A 19,013-nucleotide genomic window follows, 5' to 3' on the forward strand; every position below is an offset into this window, starting at 1 on the left:
AGAAACTATCCCATATAAGGCTGGAGTCAGAATTTACGGCGGGGGGGGGATTATTTTGGTGAAAAAAAAATTCGCAGCCACCCCCCCCCCCCTTCACGCTCTCAAAAATATACATGCCCCCCCCCCCCCCCCCGAAATGAACCAAAGGATTTTCGTAGCCCCGACCTCCCGGCTATACATATTTTAATGTGTAATGATACAGTAACCCCCCCCCCCCCGCTCCACTTCAGAGTTGTAGTATGGTGCACTACAACAGTGGAAATCCACTTTAGCGTGACGTCAGTACATAACAATGAGAGATTAAATACTAGTATATGTGGGCTTTGCAAAGAAAGGTCTCACATTTGGGCTGTACTTTGAGATACTTAGTCAGCAGGGTTTTATCTTTCAATCTCGATTCTGGGCTGAAACCGCATCCGCCATGATAGGTAGTGGCGAGGGTGTGGGAGGTGGTTTCCCCTCCCACAGTAAGCACTTTTTAAAAATATAAGGACATATAGGAGGCCATTTAATGTCATAACATTTCAAACCATACACATTATCGAAAGCCATAGACTACTTGAAAATTGCCTTCAATACCCTATATTTACTCGAGTCAATATATTATTTATACAATTGTATGGCTATATTACCTACACTTTAACTTACCTAATCCGAGATATTTTGGCAGACTCACATATTTGCTTGGCTATCGATTGCCTCATAATTAAATGTATTATTGGTAAATGAAGTGTACAATTTTGCAAAGTACGAGGTAAACGACTGCTCGTGAGTTTTGATTGTTCGAAAAAGTCTCCTCGGAGAGAGAGACTAGAGAGAGATACATACATACATACATACATACATACATACATACATACATACATACATAAAGACATACAGACAGACAGACAGACAGACAGACAGACAGACAGACAGACAGACAGTAAGACAGAGGAATGCATACGCAAATACATTCGCATGGCTGTCACCCAACTCTTCACTGCATATATGTTTTTGAAGGTATCATTGTTTTAAATTTACATGGTAAACGACCGCTCCTGAAGTTTAATTTGGTTGAAATCATAAATAAAATATCAGAATTTTCATGCCCCTCCCTCTGAACTCTCATTTTCGATAAACCATATACTTAAATATAATGGTATTCGTAGTACATTTAAATCTTTTCGTAAAGGCACATTCTAAACCATACTGGATGTTATGATTACAAGTCGGTGTCGAATGTCGGGTTGGGAGAGGGGGTGCAACATGGTATCAATCTAGTCACACCATGTTATTTTCAAAATAATAAATCTAAATCTAAATCTAAAAGCTCCTAGAAGATTGCGTATATGAAAATCTGACGACTAGACTAGTATTGGAGTGAATTATTGGAGTTTCCCCGGTGCATATTTCGTCGTCGTAAAGCCACAGGTGTTGTCGGAAAAATATGTTGACAGATATAAATTCAACAATATTGGTTAATATTTGATACTTACTTATTGGCATTTCACAGTGTTCTCCCGAGAATTGCGGTGTACAGACACAAAACGAATGAATTCCAACCTGGGACATCATGCATGTCCCGCCATTTCGACATATATTATGAACATAATCACAACCACGTTCTGATTGTTGAACAGAAAAAAAAATTCCAAACTTTTTAACATTGTTTTATAAAAATTCGTTACAAAAAATGTAACATTTCAGTGATGTTCGTAAAATGTCGATAAAGAGGGGTAGGATTTAAACTAATTTTTTTAGATGGCCCGGGATGTACGGCTTCAGTCATAAACAGCCTTTCAAATATTGTTGGGTTACACACAAGACAATACGCACAATTGATTGGAACATAATCAGGCCACCAACAAAATACTCAGACATATCTATTGGTTGTTCACATAAATTCCCAGTGAATCCATCCGTGCATGTACAAAACCCTCCAAAAGCACCTGGTGTCATAACACACGTGTATTTTCCCTGTTGCTTATTTATATCAGAGAAAGAGTTGAGGCATCGACTCATTTGACTCACCCAATGCTGTTTCGCAGCTCACCCCTGTAAACCCATCTGCACAGCGGCAGACGAGCAGACCATTACGATACATTTCACAAGTTCCTCCATTTAAACAGTAGTCATCGGCAACAAAACAAGGATATCCTAAATGAGAATGTATGCATATGATCAATGTAAAGCATTTTGACAGTGGTTTAAGTAAAAAATCAGATCACACAGAACACGCGCCATGAACGGGAATTCTAGCCGGCCAGGATCATCTTCCTGATGAAGAATTAGAACAATATTAATCTACTACATACAAACACTGAATATGCGCAGCTATGAGGATACAACATGGGAGCAATCACCTGGACCTTTAATACACTATTTGATATGCATATAGTTACGAATGTAGAAGGGATCAACATAGATGGTGTGCTGAAGATATGAATGTCAAAGGACAAAATGACACAAACACAGGTAAGCTTATATCATTTATAACTTTATGAGATTCCACAGCTCTTTGACACAAGTTGTGAAAGCCAAAATATAAATTATACAGCACACTCTCTTTAGACTACTACTACTACTACTATCATCATTGTTGTCGTCGTCGTCGTCGTCGTCGTCGCGAATATTGCGGTGTACAGATACAAAACGAATGAGCCCCCACCATGTGCCATCATGCACGTCCCACCATTTCGACATGTATTATGAACATAATCACAGCATTGTCATTTCGAAAATCATTTCTTAACATTATTTTATAAAGTCGTTATAAGAAAAGAAGGAAATGTAACATTTGCTATGTTCGTAAAATGTCGATAAAGAGGGATATAATTTATATTGAACTTTTTAAGGGAGGGGTGACCCCGGATTTAAGGGGGGTGACCCCGGATGTAGGGTTTCAGTCATCATCAGCCTTTAAAGTATTGTTGGATTACACACAAGACAATGCGCACAATTGATTGGAACATAATCAGGCCATCAACAAAATACTCCGACATACCTATTGGCTGTTCACATAAATTCCCAGTGAATCCATCCGTGCATGTACAAGACCCTCCAATAGCACCTTGTGCCATAACACAGCTACCGCCGTTTTGACATATATTCTGATAGTAGTCACAACCTGGTAAAAAAATGAAAAAGTTGTTGTATGTATGATAAGACATTTATTAAAATCGGCAGAATATCAACTTTGTGTAACAACAGTTATAATTCATTTCATTATTTTTACAGAATCGCAAGTACATATATAATTTGACGGATAAACAGACGAAGTAGTTGTAAATCTATTTAGTGGTCTGAGTTGTAAACTAGTAAGCAGACATTGCTTGATTTTCATAAATGGTCAGATATTAATAGTCGGTATCATGAAACAGGTCTCAGTGTTCATACACGGATTATTGGTGTCATCACAGCCATGTACGGATGAGAGGGAAAACAATTACAGGCTGTAAAAGATGAATACCTGTCCTTAGTATGATGACGACATTTGTACAGGGATCTGTACAACATAGTTAATTTTACGATTATGACGCGATATGTTGTACTATCAGCAATTGGGTAATGTGTGTACTGTTAAATTACTAAAAATTGTACTTATGCATTGGTATTTCATAGCGTTCTCCTAAACTAAGCGAATTCTCTAAAATTAATAGCTAACCATGAAATATCCGACACCATGGTCTTTACAATAATTACATTACTTTACAATAAGATCTGCATAGTAAATAAGTGTCCTAAGAAGACAATAGGTATGCATAATCATGAGCGTCTGGAACATGAAACAAAGGACGCTACAACTTGAATCACATCTCTCATGTCTCTAGACGTACGAGATGCTGGCTATACACCCATGTGAACTACCATAAGTAGTTGCACATTAGTACTTAATAATTCTCGATTTTCACAAGTGAACAGAATCAATGGTCGGTGTCATCAAACACATGTATTAGGGTATTAAAGTACTGAAGGTTCAATAGTTTCCTATGACTGCAGTTATAACGTATAACAACCGTACATCATAGAATGGATCTATGTTAAACATGATGGAGGCTGATATTAGGCTTTCGAGGCTACAATTTGCAGTGGTACAATTATCGATTCAGTGATGATGGATATCACACTATCGCAAGGTAATACACCCACCAAATGTCATGCCAATCGGATTGGCAGTTTTTGACTTTAAGTTGTTTACACACACACACTCACACACACATCCACAGACAGACAGACAGACAGACAGACAGACACTTTGCCATGCCTATAGCACTACTGAACCTTATCATTTCAGTTGTGCTAAATAAAACCACTATATTATACTATATAGAGATATTCAAAATGTTCTAACTATTACAAAATTGCCAGAAAACATATAATGCAACAAGACTTTTATAACATTATTTCAACTTTTACAACATATAATATGTATCTTTCACTTACCATATCTTTGATCACAATGCATTCCCATGAATCCGGGAGGACACAGACATTTGTAGTTTATAGGGGAACCACCAACCACTATGCATGTGGCACTATTCATACATGGATGACCACCCGCACACAGACTTCCTGATATGACAGATGATTTAAATTGAAAGGTTAACTTATATTTAATAAAATAATCTATTTTGTAATGATTTATGTATAATCTGTAAAGATTTCACTCACCATTATTAACAGGTTGTATACAGGAATGACCACATCCATTGGAACAACATTTCATACCACTGGAACAGCTGTAATCACCCTGACACATTTCTGCGCAATGTCCAAACATGAACACTGGAGGACAGACTTGAACACCTGTTATATGATACAAAAAGTGGTTTATTTTATGCTCACTAGAGAAACTATCCCATATAAGGCTGGAGTCAGAATTTACGGCGGGGGGGGAATTATTTTGGTAAAAAAAAATCGCATCACCCCCCCCCCTTCACGCTCTCAAAAATATACATGACCCCCCCCCCCCCGAAATGAACCACATATTTTAATGTGTAATGGTGCAGTACCCCCCGCTCCACTTCAGAGTTGTACAGTATGGTGCACTACAACAGTGGAAATCCACTGAACGTGACGTCAGTACATAATAATGAGATATTTCATTCTTTACAAATATATGTGGGCTTTGCAAAGAAAGGTCTCACATTTGGGCTATACTTTGAGATACTTAGTCAGCAGGGTTTTATCATTCAATCTCGATTCTGGGCTGAAACCGCATCCGCCATGATAGGTAGTGGCGAGGGCAACCCCCTCCCACAGTAAGCACTTTAATTTTACGATTACGACGCGAGCTGTTGTAATAATACGAACAATTGGGTTATGTCTGTACTATTAAATTACCAAAAACTGTACTTACGCGTTTGTATTCCACAGTTTTCTCCTGAAAATCCTGGTGCACACATACAATAAGCATGGCCCCCATATTCCACCATCGTGCATGTTCCACCATTTAGACACACTAGATTATCACAACCATATCCTGTTGGTTGACAGGAAAACAATTAGTCAATAATTAGACACACACGAGCTTTTCACTGAAATGAAAATACTAAACACACGTCAATTTAACTATTCTGGTATATAATGTTAATGTACACGCACGCCAAGTATTACATTACATTTGTCTTCAGGTGTTCTTAGAATAGAAGATTGAATAGAAGGGATTCCATGGGCTTTTTTACACGTATAGAAATAAATGACGTCATCAGATCGTTTATAAGGTATATCTCTTAATTTGACTTGTGTCAATTGCAAAGTTAAGTAGAACACTACGAGTAACTTTTAAATCTGCAACATTATATAAGGTACGCCCCAAAACGTATAGACTCAGCCTATACCTTCAACCAAGATAATATATGTGTACATGTATATACTTCAAATAATCTAAGAAATAATGTGTGAAATGCTGATATACCAAAATAATATAAACCAAACTTCAGACAACACGATTAACCAATATTCCACCTTTTTCAACTATTATGTGTATGTATTTTGGACACAGTGATAAGAAATATAGGTGGGATCGGGTAACCGGAACCACACAACTTTTTTTTAGGCCTTACAGTGTTTCACCGTTTGCTCAGTTTTCAGTTTCTCTCTCTCTCTCCCTCTCTCTCTCTCTCTCTCTCTCTCTCTCTCTCTCTCTCTCTCTCTCTCTCTCTCTCTCTCTCTCTCTCTCTCTCTCTCTCTCTCTCTCTCTCTCTCTCTGTATATATATATATATATATATATATATATATATATATATATATATATATGTACGTAAAGGATATTATGAGGTTATTACCACAGTTTTCTCTATATTCTACTATATATTCAAATAAAACGTTTTAACTATTACCACCATATCTATTCTTTCCTCTCACCGTTTTTCCTACCATTATCACTGTCTTATCAGAGTTTATCAACTTTGCATTAATTAGTTGATTGCTAGAACACACTCACGGGCTTTTCGCCCAATTAAAGTAATCTTTCCTGGCTACTTTTCAGCTATATATAATTCACACTTTAGACTAAATAAAAACATCTTGTCCATTCTTCTCATCTTATCTAAGTTAAAAAGTTGTTTGTACATGAGCATCTATGATTTGTGTTTTATCTCAGACCACTAACGAGGTTTTATGTTTTCGTTGTCTATTTGCTTGATTGACAGTGATATCAGATGATTATTCTTTGATACCTGATTCCATTGTTATTTACAGGATTTTTCATGCATTTCATATAGGGGAGAGGCATGTAAAACACGAAATCTTAGGGAGAGCTAGGTAGTTTACGTCTTTTAGCAGGGGTACTTTAATCCTCCGACCCCCCCCCCCCCGATAAAATTCGGGTAATGTCATCTCCATATCATTCCCTGTCATAATAGACCCATTGATTACTGAGGTCCTGCAAACCCTGCATTGTGTACATTTAACATAAGATATTCGGATGTGCCTAACGACTTTACACAATATATCAGTGAACTGGACTTGAAGCAACCTGTCATGTGTCACGGAACATTTGGATTTTATTGTCCTTTCTCCTTCTACCCAGTAATATGTAGTGTTCTTTATATCCCAGTCAATCCGAGTGTCCGATACAATGCATTGAGACTATTCTGTCAAAAGTGTTGTTTTCTGCCTATCTAGCTTGTATTTCATGTCATTTATGAAAGGTTACAATACAACTCCATGTCAATATTAATATCTACACCTCTATAAATATAACTTGTGATAAGATGTCCTTATTTAAAAAACAGAGTGAAACTTGCCTTCTACCTCCGTGCACACCATTCCACAATATGTTGACATACAACATTTCTTAGTTCCTTCACATCCATAATCATTCGTACAGGTATGTTGACAGTGTAAACTTTCATCCGTCATTCCAGGTCTATCTTCTGGTTCTGGAATTGGTGGACACTGTCCCGGTTTGTAACCTAATAAAGTTAGCCAATGAATCAAATGGGGAAACGAAAAAACAAGCAAAGAAATAGTCGGAAAGTGTAAGTAATATTGAACGTGGAAGTTGATGAAAATGATATCGAGTAGTTAGAGAGTTGTCAGGTCAATCAGTCACTCACCCACTCACTCTAAATGGTAGTCATCAGGTATTGTCATGTCTAATTCATATTTTAGTAAGATTTATGTAGTAAAGACAGACAGACAGACAGACAGACAGACAGACACTTTGCCATGCCTATAGCACTACTGAACCTTATCATTTCAGTTGTGCTAAAAAACACACACTATATTATATTGTATAGAGATATTCAAAATGTTCTAACTAAGCAAAATTACCAGAAAACATATAATGTAAGAAGACGTTGATAATATCATTTCAACTTTTACAACATATAATATGTATCTTTCACTTACCATATCTTTGATCACAATGCATTCCCATGAATCCGGGAGGACACAGACATTTGTAGTTTATAGGGGAACCACCAACCACTATGCATGTGGCACCATTCATACATGGATGACCACCCGCACACAGACTTCCTGATATGACATGATTTAAATTGAAAGGTTAATTTATATTTAACAAAATAATCTATTTTGTAATGATTTATCTATAATCTGTAGAGATTTCACTTACCATTATTAACAGGTTGTATACAGGAATGACCACATCCAATGGAACAACATTTCATACCACTGGAACAGTTGTAATCACCCTGACACATTTCTGCGCAATGACCAAACATGCCCTCAAACACTGGAGGACAGACTTGAACACCTGTTATATGATACAAAAAGCAGCTTAATTTATACTCACTAGAGAAAATGCCCAATGTACCATAAAGACGAAGTTGTTTCAGAGACGTTAGCATTCCTACAATTACCATTTTTTTAAATCAATAAATCAAAAGTTTTCAATTTACAATCTATGCTGTCCTACATCACATATAAAGATTCGTCGTTAGTTTGCACTTGACAGTTGAATCGAAGTTCTAATTGAACCTATAAACCAGATGCTAGTTTCTGTCGAAGCATACACGATTCCATTCCAACAACATTTTTCACCATGACGACACAGAGGTGTCCTTGCAGATATGGAACACAGATTACGGACTTACATGTCCTGTTGCGATGATCTGAATATAAATGAATTGAATGCATTCGTTGTGTGATAGACTCTTGTAGGTTAAGTTTTCCAGCGATAAACCATATACTTAAAATATAATGGCATTCGTAGTACATTTAAATTTTTTCGTAAAGGCACATTCTAAACCATCCTGGATGTTATGATTGCAAGTCGGTGTCGAATGTCGGGTTGGGAGAGGGGGTGCAACATGGTATCAATCTAGTTACACAATGTTATTTTCAAAATAATAAATCTAAATCAAAATCTAAAAGCTCCTAGAAGATTGCGTATATGAAAATCTGACGACTAGACTAGTATTGGAGTGAATTATTGGAGTTTCCCCGGTGCATATTTCGTCGTCGTAAAGCCACAGGTGTTGTTTGAAAAATATGTTGACAGATATAAATTCAACAATATTGGTTAATATTCGATACTTACTTATTAGCATTTCACAGTGTTCTCCCGAGAATTGCGGTGTACAGACACAAAACGAATGAATTCCAACCTGGGACATCATGCATGTCCCGCCATTTCGACATATATTATGAACATAGTCACAACCACGTTCTGATTGTTGAACAAAAAAAAAATTCCAAAATTTTTAACATTGTTTTATAAAAGTTCGTTACAAAAAAATGTAACATTTCAGCGATGTTCGTATAATGTCGATAAAGAGGGGTAGGATTTAAACTGAATTTTTTAGATGTCCCCGGATGTACGGCTTCAGTCATAAACAGCCTTTCAAATATTGTTGGGTTACACACAAGACTATGCGCACAATTGATTCGAACATAATCAGGCCATCAACAAAATACTCCGACATACCTATTGGTTGTTCACATAAATTCCCAGTGAATCCATCCGTGCATGTACAATACCCTCCAATAGCACCTGGTGTCATAACACACCGACCGCCATTTTGACATCTATTCTGATAGTAGTCACAACCTGGTAACAAAAATTGAAAACGTTGCTGTATGTATGATAAGACATTTATTAAAATCAGCAGAATATCAACTTTGTGTAACAACAGTTATAATTCATTTCATTATTTTTACAGAATCGCAAGTACATATATACTTTGACGGATATACAGACGAAGTAGTTGTAAATATATTTAGCGGTCTGAGTTGTAAACTAGTAAGCAGACATTGCTTGATTTTCATAAATGGTCAGATATTAATAGTCGGTATCATGAAACAGGTCTCATTGTTCATACACGGATTATTGGTGTCATCATAGCCATGTACGGATGAGAGGGAAAACAATTACAGGCTGTAAAAGATGAATACCTGTCCTTAGTATGATGACGACATTTGTACAGGGATCTGTACAACATAGTTAATTTTACTATTACGACGCGATATGTTGTACTATCAGCAATTGGGTAATGTGTGTACTGTTAAATTACTAAAAACTGTACTTATGCATTGATATTTCACAGCGTTCTCCTGAACTAAGCGAATTCTCTAAAATTTATAGCTAACCATGAAATATCCGACACCATGGTCTTTACAATAATTACATTACTTTACAATAAGATCTGCATAGTAAATAAGTGTCCTAAGAAGACAATATGTATGCATAATCATGAGCGTCTGGAACATGAAACAAATGACGCTACAACTTGAATCACATCTCTCATGTCTCTAGACGTACGAGATAGTATATGCTGACTATACACCTATGTGAACTACCATAAGTAGTTGCACATTAGTACTTAATAAAAAAAGGAGGCCATTCTCGATTTTCACAAGTGAACAGAATCAATGGTCGGTGTCATCAAACACATGCTCATACTACCACAACCTTAAGCTTGTATTAGAGCTATTAAAGTACTGAAGGTTCAATAGTTTCCTAATGACTGCAGTTATAACGTATAACAACTACATCATAGAATGGATCTATGTTAATAAACATGATGGAGGCTGATGTTAGGCTTTGGAGGCTACAATTTGGTACAATTATCGATTCAGTGATGATGGATATCACACTATCGCATATTGCATTTCACTTCACGTACCCAATGCTGTTTCGCAGTTCACCCCTGTAAACCAATCCTCACAGAGACAGTAACTCATTCCAGTAGTGGACATTAGACACGTTCCTCCATTTAAACACTGGTTATTCCCCAAATCGCAGCCATATCCTAAATGATAATGTTTCCATATGGTAATATTTTAAAATGATCTTGTACTTAAAGTGCAAAACTATGTCTTGGTAACAAATGTAAATCATGTGAATAATGATCTTACAAAGACTTTACACCATGAATGAGGATGATATCAGGTAACCTAAAGATTAATTCCCAAGTGAGAAAATAAAACAACAGTAAACTGTAAGCAAAAAGAAAGTGCACAGTTATAAGGACAGCTCATTGATTGAGTCAGTCAGATCATATGCTAGAAACAAAAAGGAAAGTCACAAAGTTTGTGCAATAATATGTAAATAAGGGTGTTTGATTGGCATACATCTTGATAAAAAATTAATATGGTCTAGACAGAACAAACAGAATATGTGTACCAAATTGTTATTCATATTCGGATATGCCTAATAGATTTTGCAGGATATGTCAGCGGATTGGACTTGAAGCAACCTCTTGTATGTCATGGAACAACAGACTTATTGCCATTTCTCCCTTACCCTGTAATATTACTCCAAGTGTCTGATACAGTGGATGGGGACGCTCCTATAAAAGATATTGTAATTTTTGTTGATGTCTACACCTCTATAAATATAACTTATAATGATAAGATGTCTTTATTTAAAGCAAAACAGAGCGAAACTTGCCTTCTACCTCCGTGCACACCATTCCACAATTTGTTAACATACAACATTTCTTAGTTCCTTCACATCCATAATCATTCGTACAGGTATGTTGACAGTATACACTTTCATCTGTCATTCCAGGTCTATCTTCTGGTTCTGGAATTGGTGGACACTGTCCTGGTTTGTAACCTATTAAAGTTAGACAATGAGTCAAATAAGGAAACGAAAAAAGGAGCCAAAATATAAATTATACAGCACACTATCTTTAGACTACTACTACTATCATCATCGTCGTCGTCGTCGTCGTCGTCGTCGAGAATATTGCGGTGTACAGATACAAAACGAATGAGCCCCTCCATGTGCCATCATGCACGTCCCACCATTTCGACATGTATTATGAACATAATCACAGCCATTATCATTTCGAAAATCATTTCTTAACATTATTTTATAAAGTCGTTATAAGAAAATAAGGAAATGTAACATAGGCTATATTCGTAAAATGTCGATAAAGAGGGGTATGATTTATATTGAACTTTTTAAGGGAGGGGTGACCCGGATTTAAGGGGGGGGGGTGACGCCGGATGTAGGGTTTCAGTCATCATCAGCCTTTAAAGTATTGTTGGATTACACACAAGACAATGCGCACAATTGAATGAAACATAATCATGCCATCAAAAAAATACTCTGACATACCTATTGGCTGTTCACATAAGTTCCCAGTGAATCCATCCGTGCATGTACAATAGCCTCCAATAGCACCTGGTGTCATAACACAGCTACCGCCATTTTGACATCTATTCTGATAGTAGTCACAACCTGGTAACAAAAATTGAAAACGTTGTTGTATGTATGATAAGACATTTATTAAAATCGGCAGAATATCAACTTTGTGTAACAACAGTTATAATTCATTCCATTATTTTTACAGAATCGCAAGTACATATATAATTTGACGGATATACAGACGAAGTAGTTGTAAAATATTTAGCGGTCTGAGTTGTAAACTAGTAAGCAGACATTGCTTGATTTTCATAAATGGTCAGATATTAATAGTCGGTATCATGAAACAGGTCTCATTGTTCATACACGGATTATTGGTGTCATCACAGCCATGTACGGATGAGAGGGAAAACAATTACAGGCTGTAAAAGATGAATACCTGTCCTTAGTATGATGACGACATTTGTACAGGGATCTGTACAATATAGTTAATTTTACGATTATGACACGATATGTTGTACTAATAGCAATTGGGTAATGTGTGTACTGTTAAATTACTAAAAACTGTACTTATGCATTGGTATTTCACAGCGTTCTCCTGAACTAAGCGAATTCTCTAAAATTTATAGACTTGAAGCAACCTCTTGTATGTCATGGAACAACAGACTTTTTATTGCCCTTTCTCCCTTACCCTGTAATATTACTCCAAGTGTCTGATACAGTGGATGGGGACGCTCCTATCAAAGATATTGTAATTCTTGTTGATGTCTACACCTCTATAAATATAACTTATAATGATAAGATGTCTTTATTTAAAGCAAAACAGAGCGAAACTTGCCTTCTACCTCTGTGCACACCATTCCACAATATGTTGACATACAACATTTTTTAGTTCCTTCACATCCATAATCATTCGTACAGGTATGTTGACAGTATACACTTTCATCTGTCATTCCAGGTCTATCTTCTGGTTCTGGAATTGGTGGACACTGTCCTGGTTTGTAACCTAATAAAATTAGACAATGAATCAAATGGGGAAACGAAAAATCAAGCAAAGAAATATTCCGAAAGTGTAGGTAATGTTGACCGAGGAAGTTGATGAAATGATATCAAGTAGTTAGAGAGTTGTTAGGTCAATCAGTCACTCACCCACTCACTCTAAATGGTAGTCATTGTCATGTCTAATTCATATTCTTTTAAGATTGATGGAATAAAAGGTTATGCTGAGCAATGTTATGTACTACAATTTGATTGATACTGGATTAAACTAAACGCTTACTTCTGTACTTACTTTTGACAAAATAACGCCAATGACATTGTAGCACAACTGTACAAATTTTAAAAAAATGTTTACCCACATGCTTATCCATGCTAGGTATAGGTGTTCATTTGCTGAATGATTATCCAGTTGCCTATCCAACCCAGTTGTTATCTTTGCAATATACACAGACATTTGGTTGTTGCTATGGGCGTGGTCTTATTGCTATGTGTATTTGCATAAATGTTTTGAATGTTTGCTCATTTGTCCATTAATCAGTTATCTTTGCAATATATAAGATCATTTGGCTGTTGGTATGAGCGTGGCACTGTTGCTAGGCACATTTGCATATATTTTTGAACGTTTTTCATTTGTCTATGAATCCCTTTTGTTATCTTTGCAATAGATGTGATCATTTTGCATTGCTATGGGCGTAGTCTTGTTGCTAGGCATATTTGCATACACTCTTTGAATGTTGGTTCATTTGTCTACGAATCCTTGTTGTTATCTTAGTGACATACACAACCATTTGACTGTTGCTATGGGTGTGGCCATGGTTGCTAGGGATATTTGCATACATTTTTTGAATGTTTACGCACTTGCCTATCAGATGATGTTGTGATTTCATCAAATATGCTGCCATTTGGTTGTTGCTAAGGGTGTGGTCATGGTTGCTAGGGACAATTGTGTCAAAATCTTTAGAGGAAAACTGAAGAATAAAACTTCCAAAAACATCTTACCAAGTTTCAGTCTCATTGACCAACTACATTTTTACACCTAATTTGCATATCACTGATGACATCACAATATGCTTAATATGTCTTCATCTATACATCCCCAGATGCATCCCAATTAAATTTCAGCCCAATCTGCTCAGTAGTTTTGGAATTAAATTTTTTTTACCAAAATGACACATTTTTAACCCCTAATTTGTATATCACTGATGGGATCATTATGTCCTGAACAATTCTTAATCGAAACACCCTTAAGAATGTTCCCACCAAATTTCAGACTGATCTGCCCAGTAGTGTTTGAGTTTAACTTTTTTGACCAAAAATCTCATTTTTGACCCAAATCAGACACCGATGGTAAGATCAATTTGAACAATTTCCAAACTAGACACCCAAGGTGTTGTTTTTTCGTTTCCTCAAACCCACCAAATATCACAGCAATCGGTCTGGCAGTTTTTGACTTTAAGTTGTTTACATACACACACATCCACAGCCAGACAGACAGACAGACAGACAGACAGACAGACAGACAGACCAACACTTTGCCATGCCTATAGCACTACTGAACCTTATCATTCCAGTTGTGCTAAAAACACACACTATATTATATTAATAGTATAGAGATATTCAAAATGTTCTAACTAAGCAAAATTACCAGAAAACATAAAATGTAACAAGACTTTGATAACATCATTTCAACTTTTACAACATATAATATGTATCTTTCACTTACCATATCCTTGATCACAATGCATTCCCATGAATCCGGGAGGACACAGACATTTGTAGTTTATAGGGGATCCACCAACCACTATGCATGTGGCACTATTCATACATGGATGACCACCCGCACACAGACTTCCTGATATGACAGATGATTTAAATTGAAAGGTTAACTTATATTAACAAAATAATCTATTTTGTAATGATTTATGTATAATCTGCAGAGATTTCACTCACCATTATTAACAGGTTGCATACAGGAATGTCCACATCCATTGAAACAACATTTCATACCACTGGAACAGCTGTAATCACCCTGACACATTTCTACGCAAATACCAGACATGCCCTCAAACACTGGAGGACAGACTTGAACACCTGTTATATGATACAAAAAGCAGCTTAACTTATACTCACGAGAGAAAATGCCCAATGTAACATAAAGACGAAGTTGTTTCAGAGACGTTAGCATTCCTACAATTACCATTTTTTTAAATCAATAAATCAAACGTTTTCAATTTACAATCTATGCAATCCTACATCATATATAAAGATTCGTCGTTAGTTTGCACTTGACAGTTGAATCGAAGTTCTAATTGAAGCTATAAACCAGATGGTAGTTTCTGTCGATGACAGCATACACGATTCCGTTCCAACAACATTTTTCACCATGTCGACACAGAGGTGTCCTTGCAGATATGGAACACAGATTACGGACTTACATGCCCTTTTGCGATGATCTGAATATAAATGATTTTAATGCATTCGTTGTGTGATAGACTCTTGTAGGTTAAATTATCCAGCAATAAACCATAATATACTTCAAATAAAATAGTATTCAAATGTAGGTGGAAATGCCGTTACTGTGTCACTGCCAGACATGTACCGCCTTACTTAACCAGGACAGTCATTCAAAGTAAAATCTACGCTATCTAAGCCTACAAATACATTGCTCCTCCTGTCGGAAGTTTTTGGTTCGATTGTTTGTTTTGTTTGTTTGTTTGTTTGTTTGTTTGTTTGTTTGTTTGTTTGTGGTGTTGTTTTTGTTTTTGTTTTTTATTGTGTTTTTTTGGGCACAGTTTGTCAACTTGTAATAGTTGTAGCTGTCTTTAAAGCTAGAAGTGTGTTTAATGGATGGTTTTATGTTTTCGCTGTCTATTTGCTCGATTGACAGAGATGGTAGATGAGTATTCTTTGATACCTGATTCCATTGTTATTTACAGGTTTTATCATGCATTTCATAAAGGGGAGAGGCATGTAAAACACGAAATCTTAGGGAGAGCTAGGTATTTTATGTTTTTTTAGCAGGGGGTCACTGAAAAAATACACCACTTTAATCCTCCGCCCCCCCCCCCCCGCCCCCGATAAAGAAAAATTCGGGTACTGTCATCTCCATATCATTCCCTGTCATAATAGACACATTGATTACTGAGGTCCTGCAAATCCTGCATTGTGTACATTTAACATAAGATATTCGGATGTGCCTAACGACTTTACACAATATCAGTGAACTGGACTTGAAGCAACCTGTCATGTGTCATGGAACACGCGGATTTTATTGCCCTTTCTCCTTCTACCCAGTAATATGTAGTGGTCTTTATATCCAGTCGATCCGACTGTCTGATACAATGCATTGAGACGCTCATGTCAAAAGTGTTTTATTCTGTGTATCGACCTTGTATTTCATGTTGTACTAAATGTGATTATATATCAGGAAAGTATAACATATGCACACTTACCAATATGGTTTTCACAGTACATGCCACTAAAGTTTATAGGACATATACACTGTAACGTTGATGATGACATGCCACAAGTACCTCCATTCATACATGGATTTGAGTCGCACGGGTTATATACTGATAAAGAAAAATATGTTAGAAGTTAATACCCTCTTTCATTTCAAAGCTCTTGGTGATAAAATCTGTGTCGGTTATCATTGGTTACAGCAATTTTCCATCGTTACATTCACCTGTCCATTTATTAAAAGTGGGCGGTGTTTTCAACTGGGTGCTCTTTACATATGTTGCGACACAAAGAGGAAAATGATGTACGTAAAGGATATTACGAGGTTATTACTATAGGGAAAAGGACGAATAATTAAATTTGTTCTCGAGATTTTCCGGATTTCTACTATTATTTTCTCTATATTTCAAATAAAGTTTAGATATTGCCATCATAACATTTTCCTCTTGTGGTGGGCTTGCTAAAGTACAGTTTGTCAACTTGTAATACATTCTAGCTGTCTTTTAAAGCTAGAAGTATGTGTGATGGAACTAAGGACCATCAGTTATATTCATCTGAGATCACAGATATCGAAGACAGTAACAAATATGCGAAGGGTAATGATTCGTTTTACCAGAACACAGCTAAGTATGCTTATCTATTGGATATTTGGCATTTAGCAGTACACGCCTAACGAACCCTTTCTTACAGTAACAACTATAAACATTATACATGTATTTACTGACATATCCCATCACTTTTGACACGTATGTATGCCAGTGTTAGAGACATCAACTATGCAGATATATAGGATAGCCATCTATTCTTTGGGTGGGTGTAACAATTCCGGTAAACGAATGGGTAAAGGCTACTAATGTTAAGAAATTGAACTTCGTCCTGTGGCAATACCAGTATTTTCAAAAAGGTAGTGTCTTGTAAATGAACTTTGTCAATAAATGAGCGTGTTATATCATTTTAACTGCGTGCTCCATATTGAAATATTCTACGCGCTTCGTTTCTTCAATCATCATGCTTTTAGATTTCGTGTTTTTAAATAACGATTTACCTTGGAATTTGAGAACATTTTAACACATGTTTTCACCTGTAAATGTGTAATACAGGTTAGTGTACAGGTTCAAAAGAAATGTCTTTCCATGTATTCATATCGATCATCCAATCTACCCTGAGATTTAGAGTAGCTATACTGAGGTCTCGCCTTTCTTGATCTGTTTTCCCAACTGTTTACTTTTCGGCTATGGTCAAAAAGAGTAATCACGAAGACCCTAGAATTTTGGCTACTGAGAAGGAGGGATGTCAATGACCTCTGGATTTAAAAAATTATGATCGTTGGTGTAACATACTAAACTCAGATAACTTCATCACACTTACTGCCCGAGTTTAACAAATTGATGAGAAGGACGCTGTATACTAGTAGAGGTTTATAAATATTGTAACAATTGAAAGAGTATAGCCAGGAGACTTTGACATAGCACGAAACTTGAGGTGTGTTTATGCCGATAGAAGAGCATAGATACCAAGCTAATACAGACAATACAGAGAAGGTGACCACAAATGATATACTCTAATTACCTTGCAATTAATCATAACAATTAAAACTACAAGAACTGGAGAAGATTCTATAAGGGTTGGCAATTACATGACAATAGCAATGCACATAAATAACACTAAAATACTTCATTGGAAATACAATGAGAGGAATTCCATCGAATATAGCCAATGATCAAGTCTACGAGTTACCTATTTCGCACTGGGTTCCAATATAACCACCAGGACAAACACAGAAATAGGTATTGCCATCATGAGAATTGTAGCAAGTGGCACCATTTAGGCAAGGATGGCAACTGCAAGGATCGACATCTAGGGCAAAGATAATATTTAAATTATTATGCAATTATATCATTACTAAAATCAACTGCAAGGAAAACAATAGAAATACACATAAATAACACTAAATTACTTCATTGGATAAACGTATACATTGAGAGGAAACCATCGAATATAGTCAATGAGCAGGTATATGAGTTACCCATTTCGCACAGGGTTCCAGTGTAAGCACCAGGACAATCACAGAAATAGGTATTGCCAGCATGAGAATTGTAGCAAGTGGCACCATTTAGGCAAGGATGGCTACTACAAGGTTCGGCATCTAGGGCAAAGATAATATTTAAATTATTATGCAATTATATCATTACTAAAATCAACTGCAAGGAAAACATAACGTGCACGTGCACATCATTATGCTGAAGTGTCGTTAAACATACTACTGTACAACAAATACTTTGGCTCACATTCAACGATTAACATAAAGCCATCGCTGCTGAGCTATGAAATCTCAACGCTAGGCAAAAGTTTTGTTCTGTTACATCTTCAACCTCTATGGGTTTTTTTTCAATTCCCCCATGTTTAACAGAAAAGACAATAATTAAGAAGAGGGTTTTTCCAACTTAATTGCGCGCAATACAACCTAGTCTGGATCACTTTTATGACCGCGATGGTAGTAAGTGATA

The 19,013-nt window shown here is 36.4% G+C and overlaps 1 protein-coding gene across 8 annotated transcripts in view; it reads right to left on the reverse strand.

Annotated features, from left to right (window-relative positions):
- LOC144453723 (uncharacterized) overlaps positions 1–19,013 on the reverse strand; it is a 60,698-nt gene that overhangs the window by 19,070 nt on the left and 22,615 nt on the right. For 4 of the 8 annotated variants that reach the window (XM_078145058.1, XM_078145062.1, XM_078145057.1 and 1 more), the window contains 20 exons: positions 18,533–18,652; positions 18,244–18,363; positions 16,500–16,619; positions 14,998–15,138; positions 14,771–14,899; positions 12,887–13,054; positions 12,022–12,144; positions 11,347–11,514; positions 10,580–10,705; positions 9,382–9,504; positions 8,995–9,123; positions 8,068–8,208; positions 7,842–7,970; positions 7,235–7,402; positions 5,342–5,464; positions 4,654–4,788; positions 4,426–4,554; positions 2,987–3,109; positions 2,014–2,139; positions 1,479–1,607 (listed from right to left, as the gene is read on the reverse strand). In XM_078145058.1, coding sequence (XP_078001184.1) covers positions 1,479–1,607; positions 2,014–2,139; positions 2,987–3,109; positions 4,426–4,554; positions 4,654–4,788; positions 5,342–5,464; positions 7,235–7,402; positions 7,842–7,970; positions 8,068–8,208; positions 8,995–9,123; positions 9,382–9,504; positions 10,580–10,705; positions 11,347–11,514; positions 12,022–12,144; positions 12,887–13,054; positions 14,771–14,899; positions 14,998–15,138; positions 16,500–16,619; positions 18,244–18,363; positions 18,533–18,652 — 2,670 coding nt within the window. The remainder of the gene's footprint in view (positions 1–1,478; positions 1,608–2,013; positions 2,140–2,986; positions 3,110–4,425; positions 4,555–4,653; positions 4,789–5,341; positions 5,465–7,234; positions 7,403–7,841; positions 7,971–8,067; positions 8,209–8,994; positions 9,124–9,381; positions 9,505–10,579; positions 10,706–11,346; positions 11,515–12,021; positions 12,145–12,886; positions 13,055–14,770; positions 14,900–14,997; positions 15,139–16,499; positions 16,620–18,243; positions 18,364–18,532; positions 18,653–19,013) is intronic. The other 4 variants (XM_078145059.1, XM_078145060.1, XM_078145061.1 and 1 more) reach the window with 4 other exon arrangements.

This window comes from Glandiceps talaboti, chromosome 2 (genome assembly GCF_964340395.1).
Source record: "Glandiceps talaboti chromosome 2, keGlaTala1.1, whole genome shotgun sequence".
NCBI classification, from domain to species: Eukaryota; Metazoa; Hemichordata; class Enteropneusta; family Spengelidae; genus Glandiceps; species Glandiceps talaboti.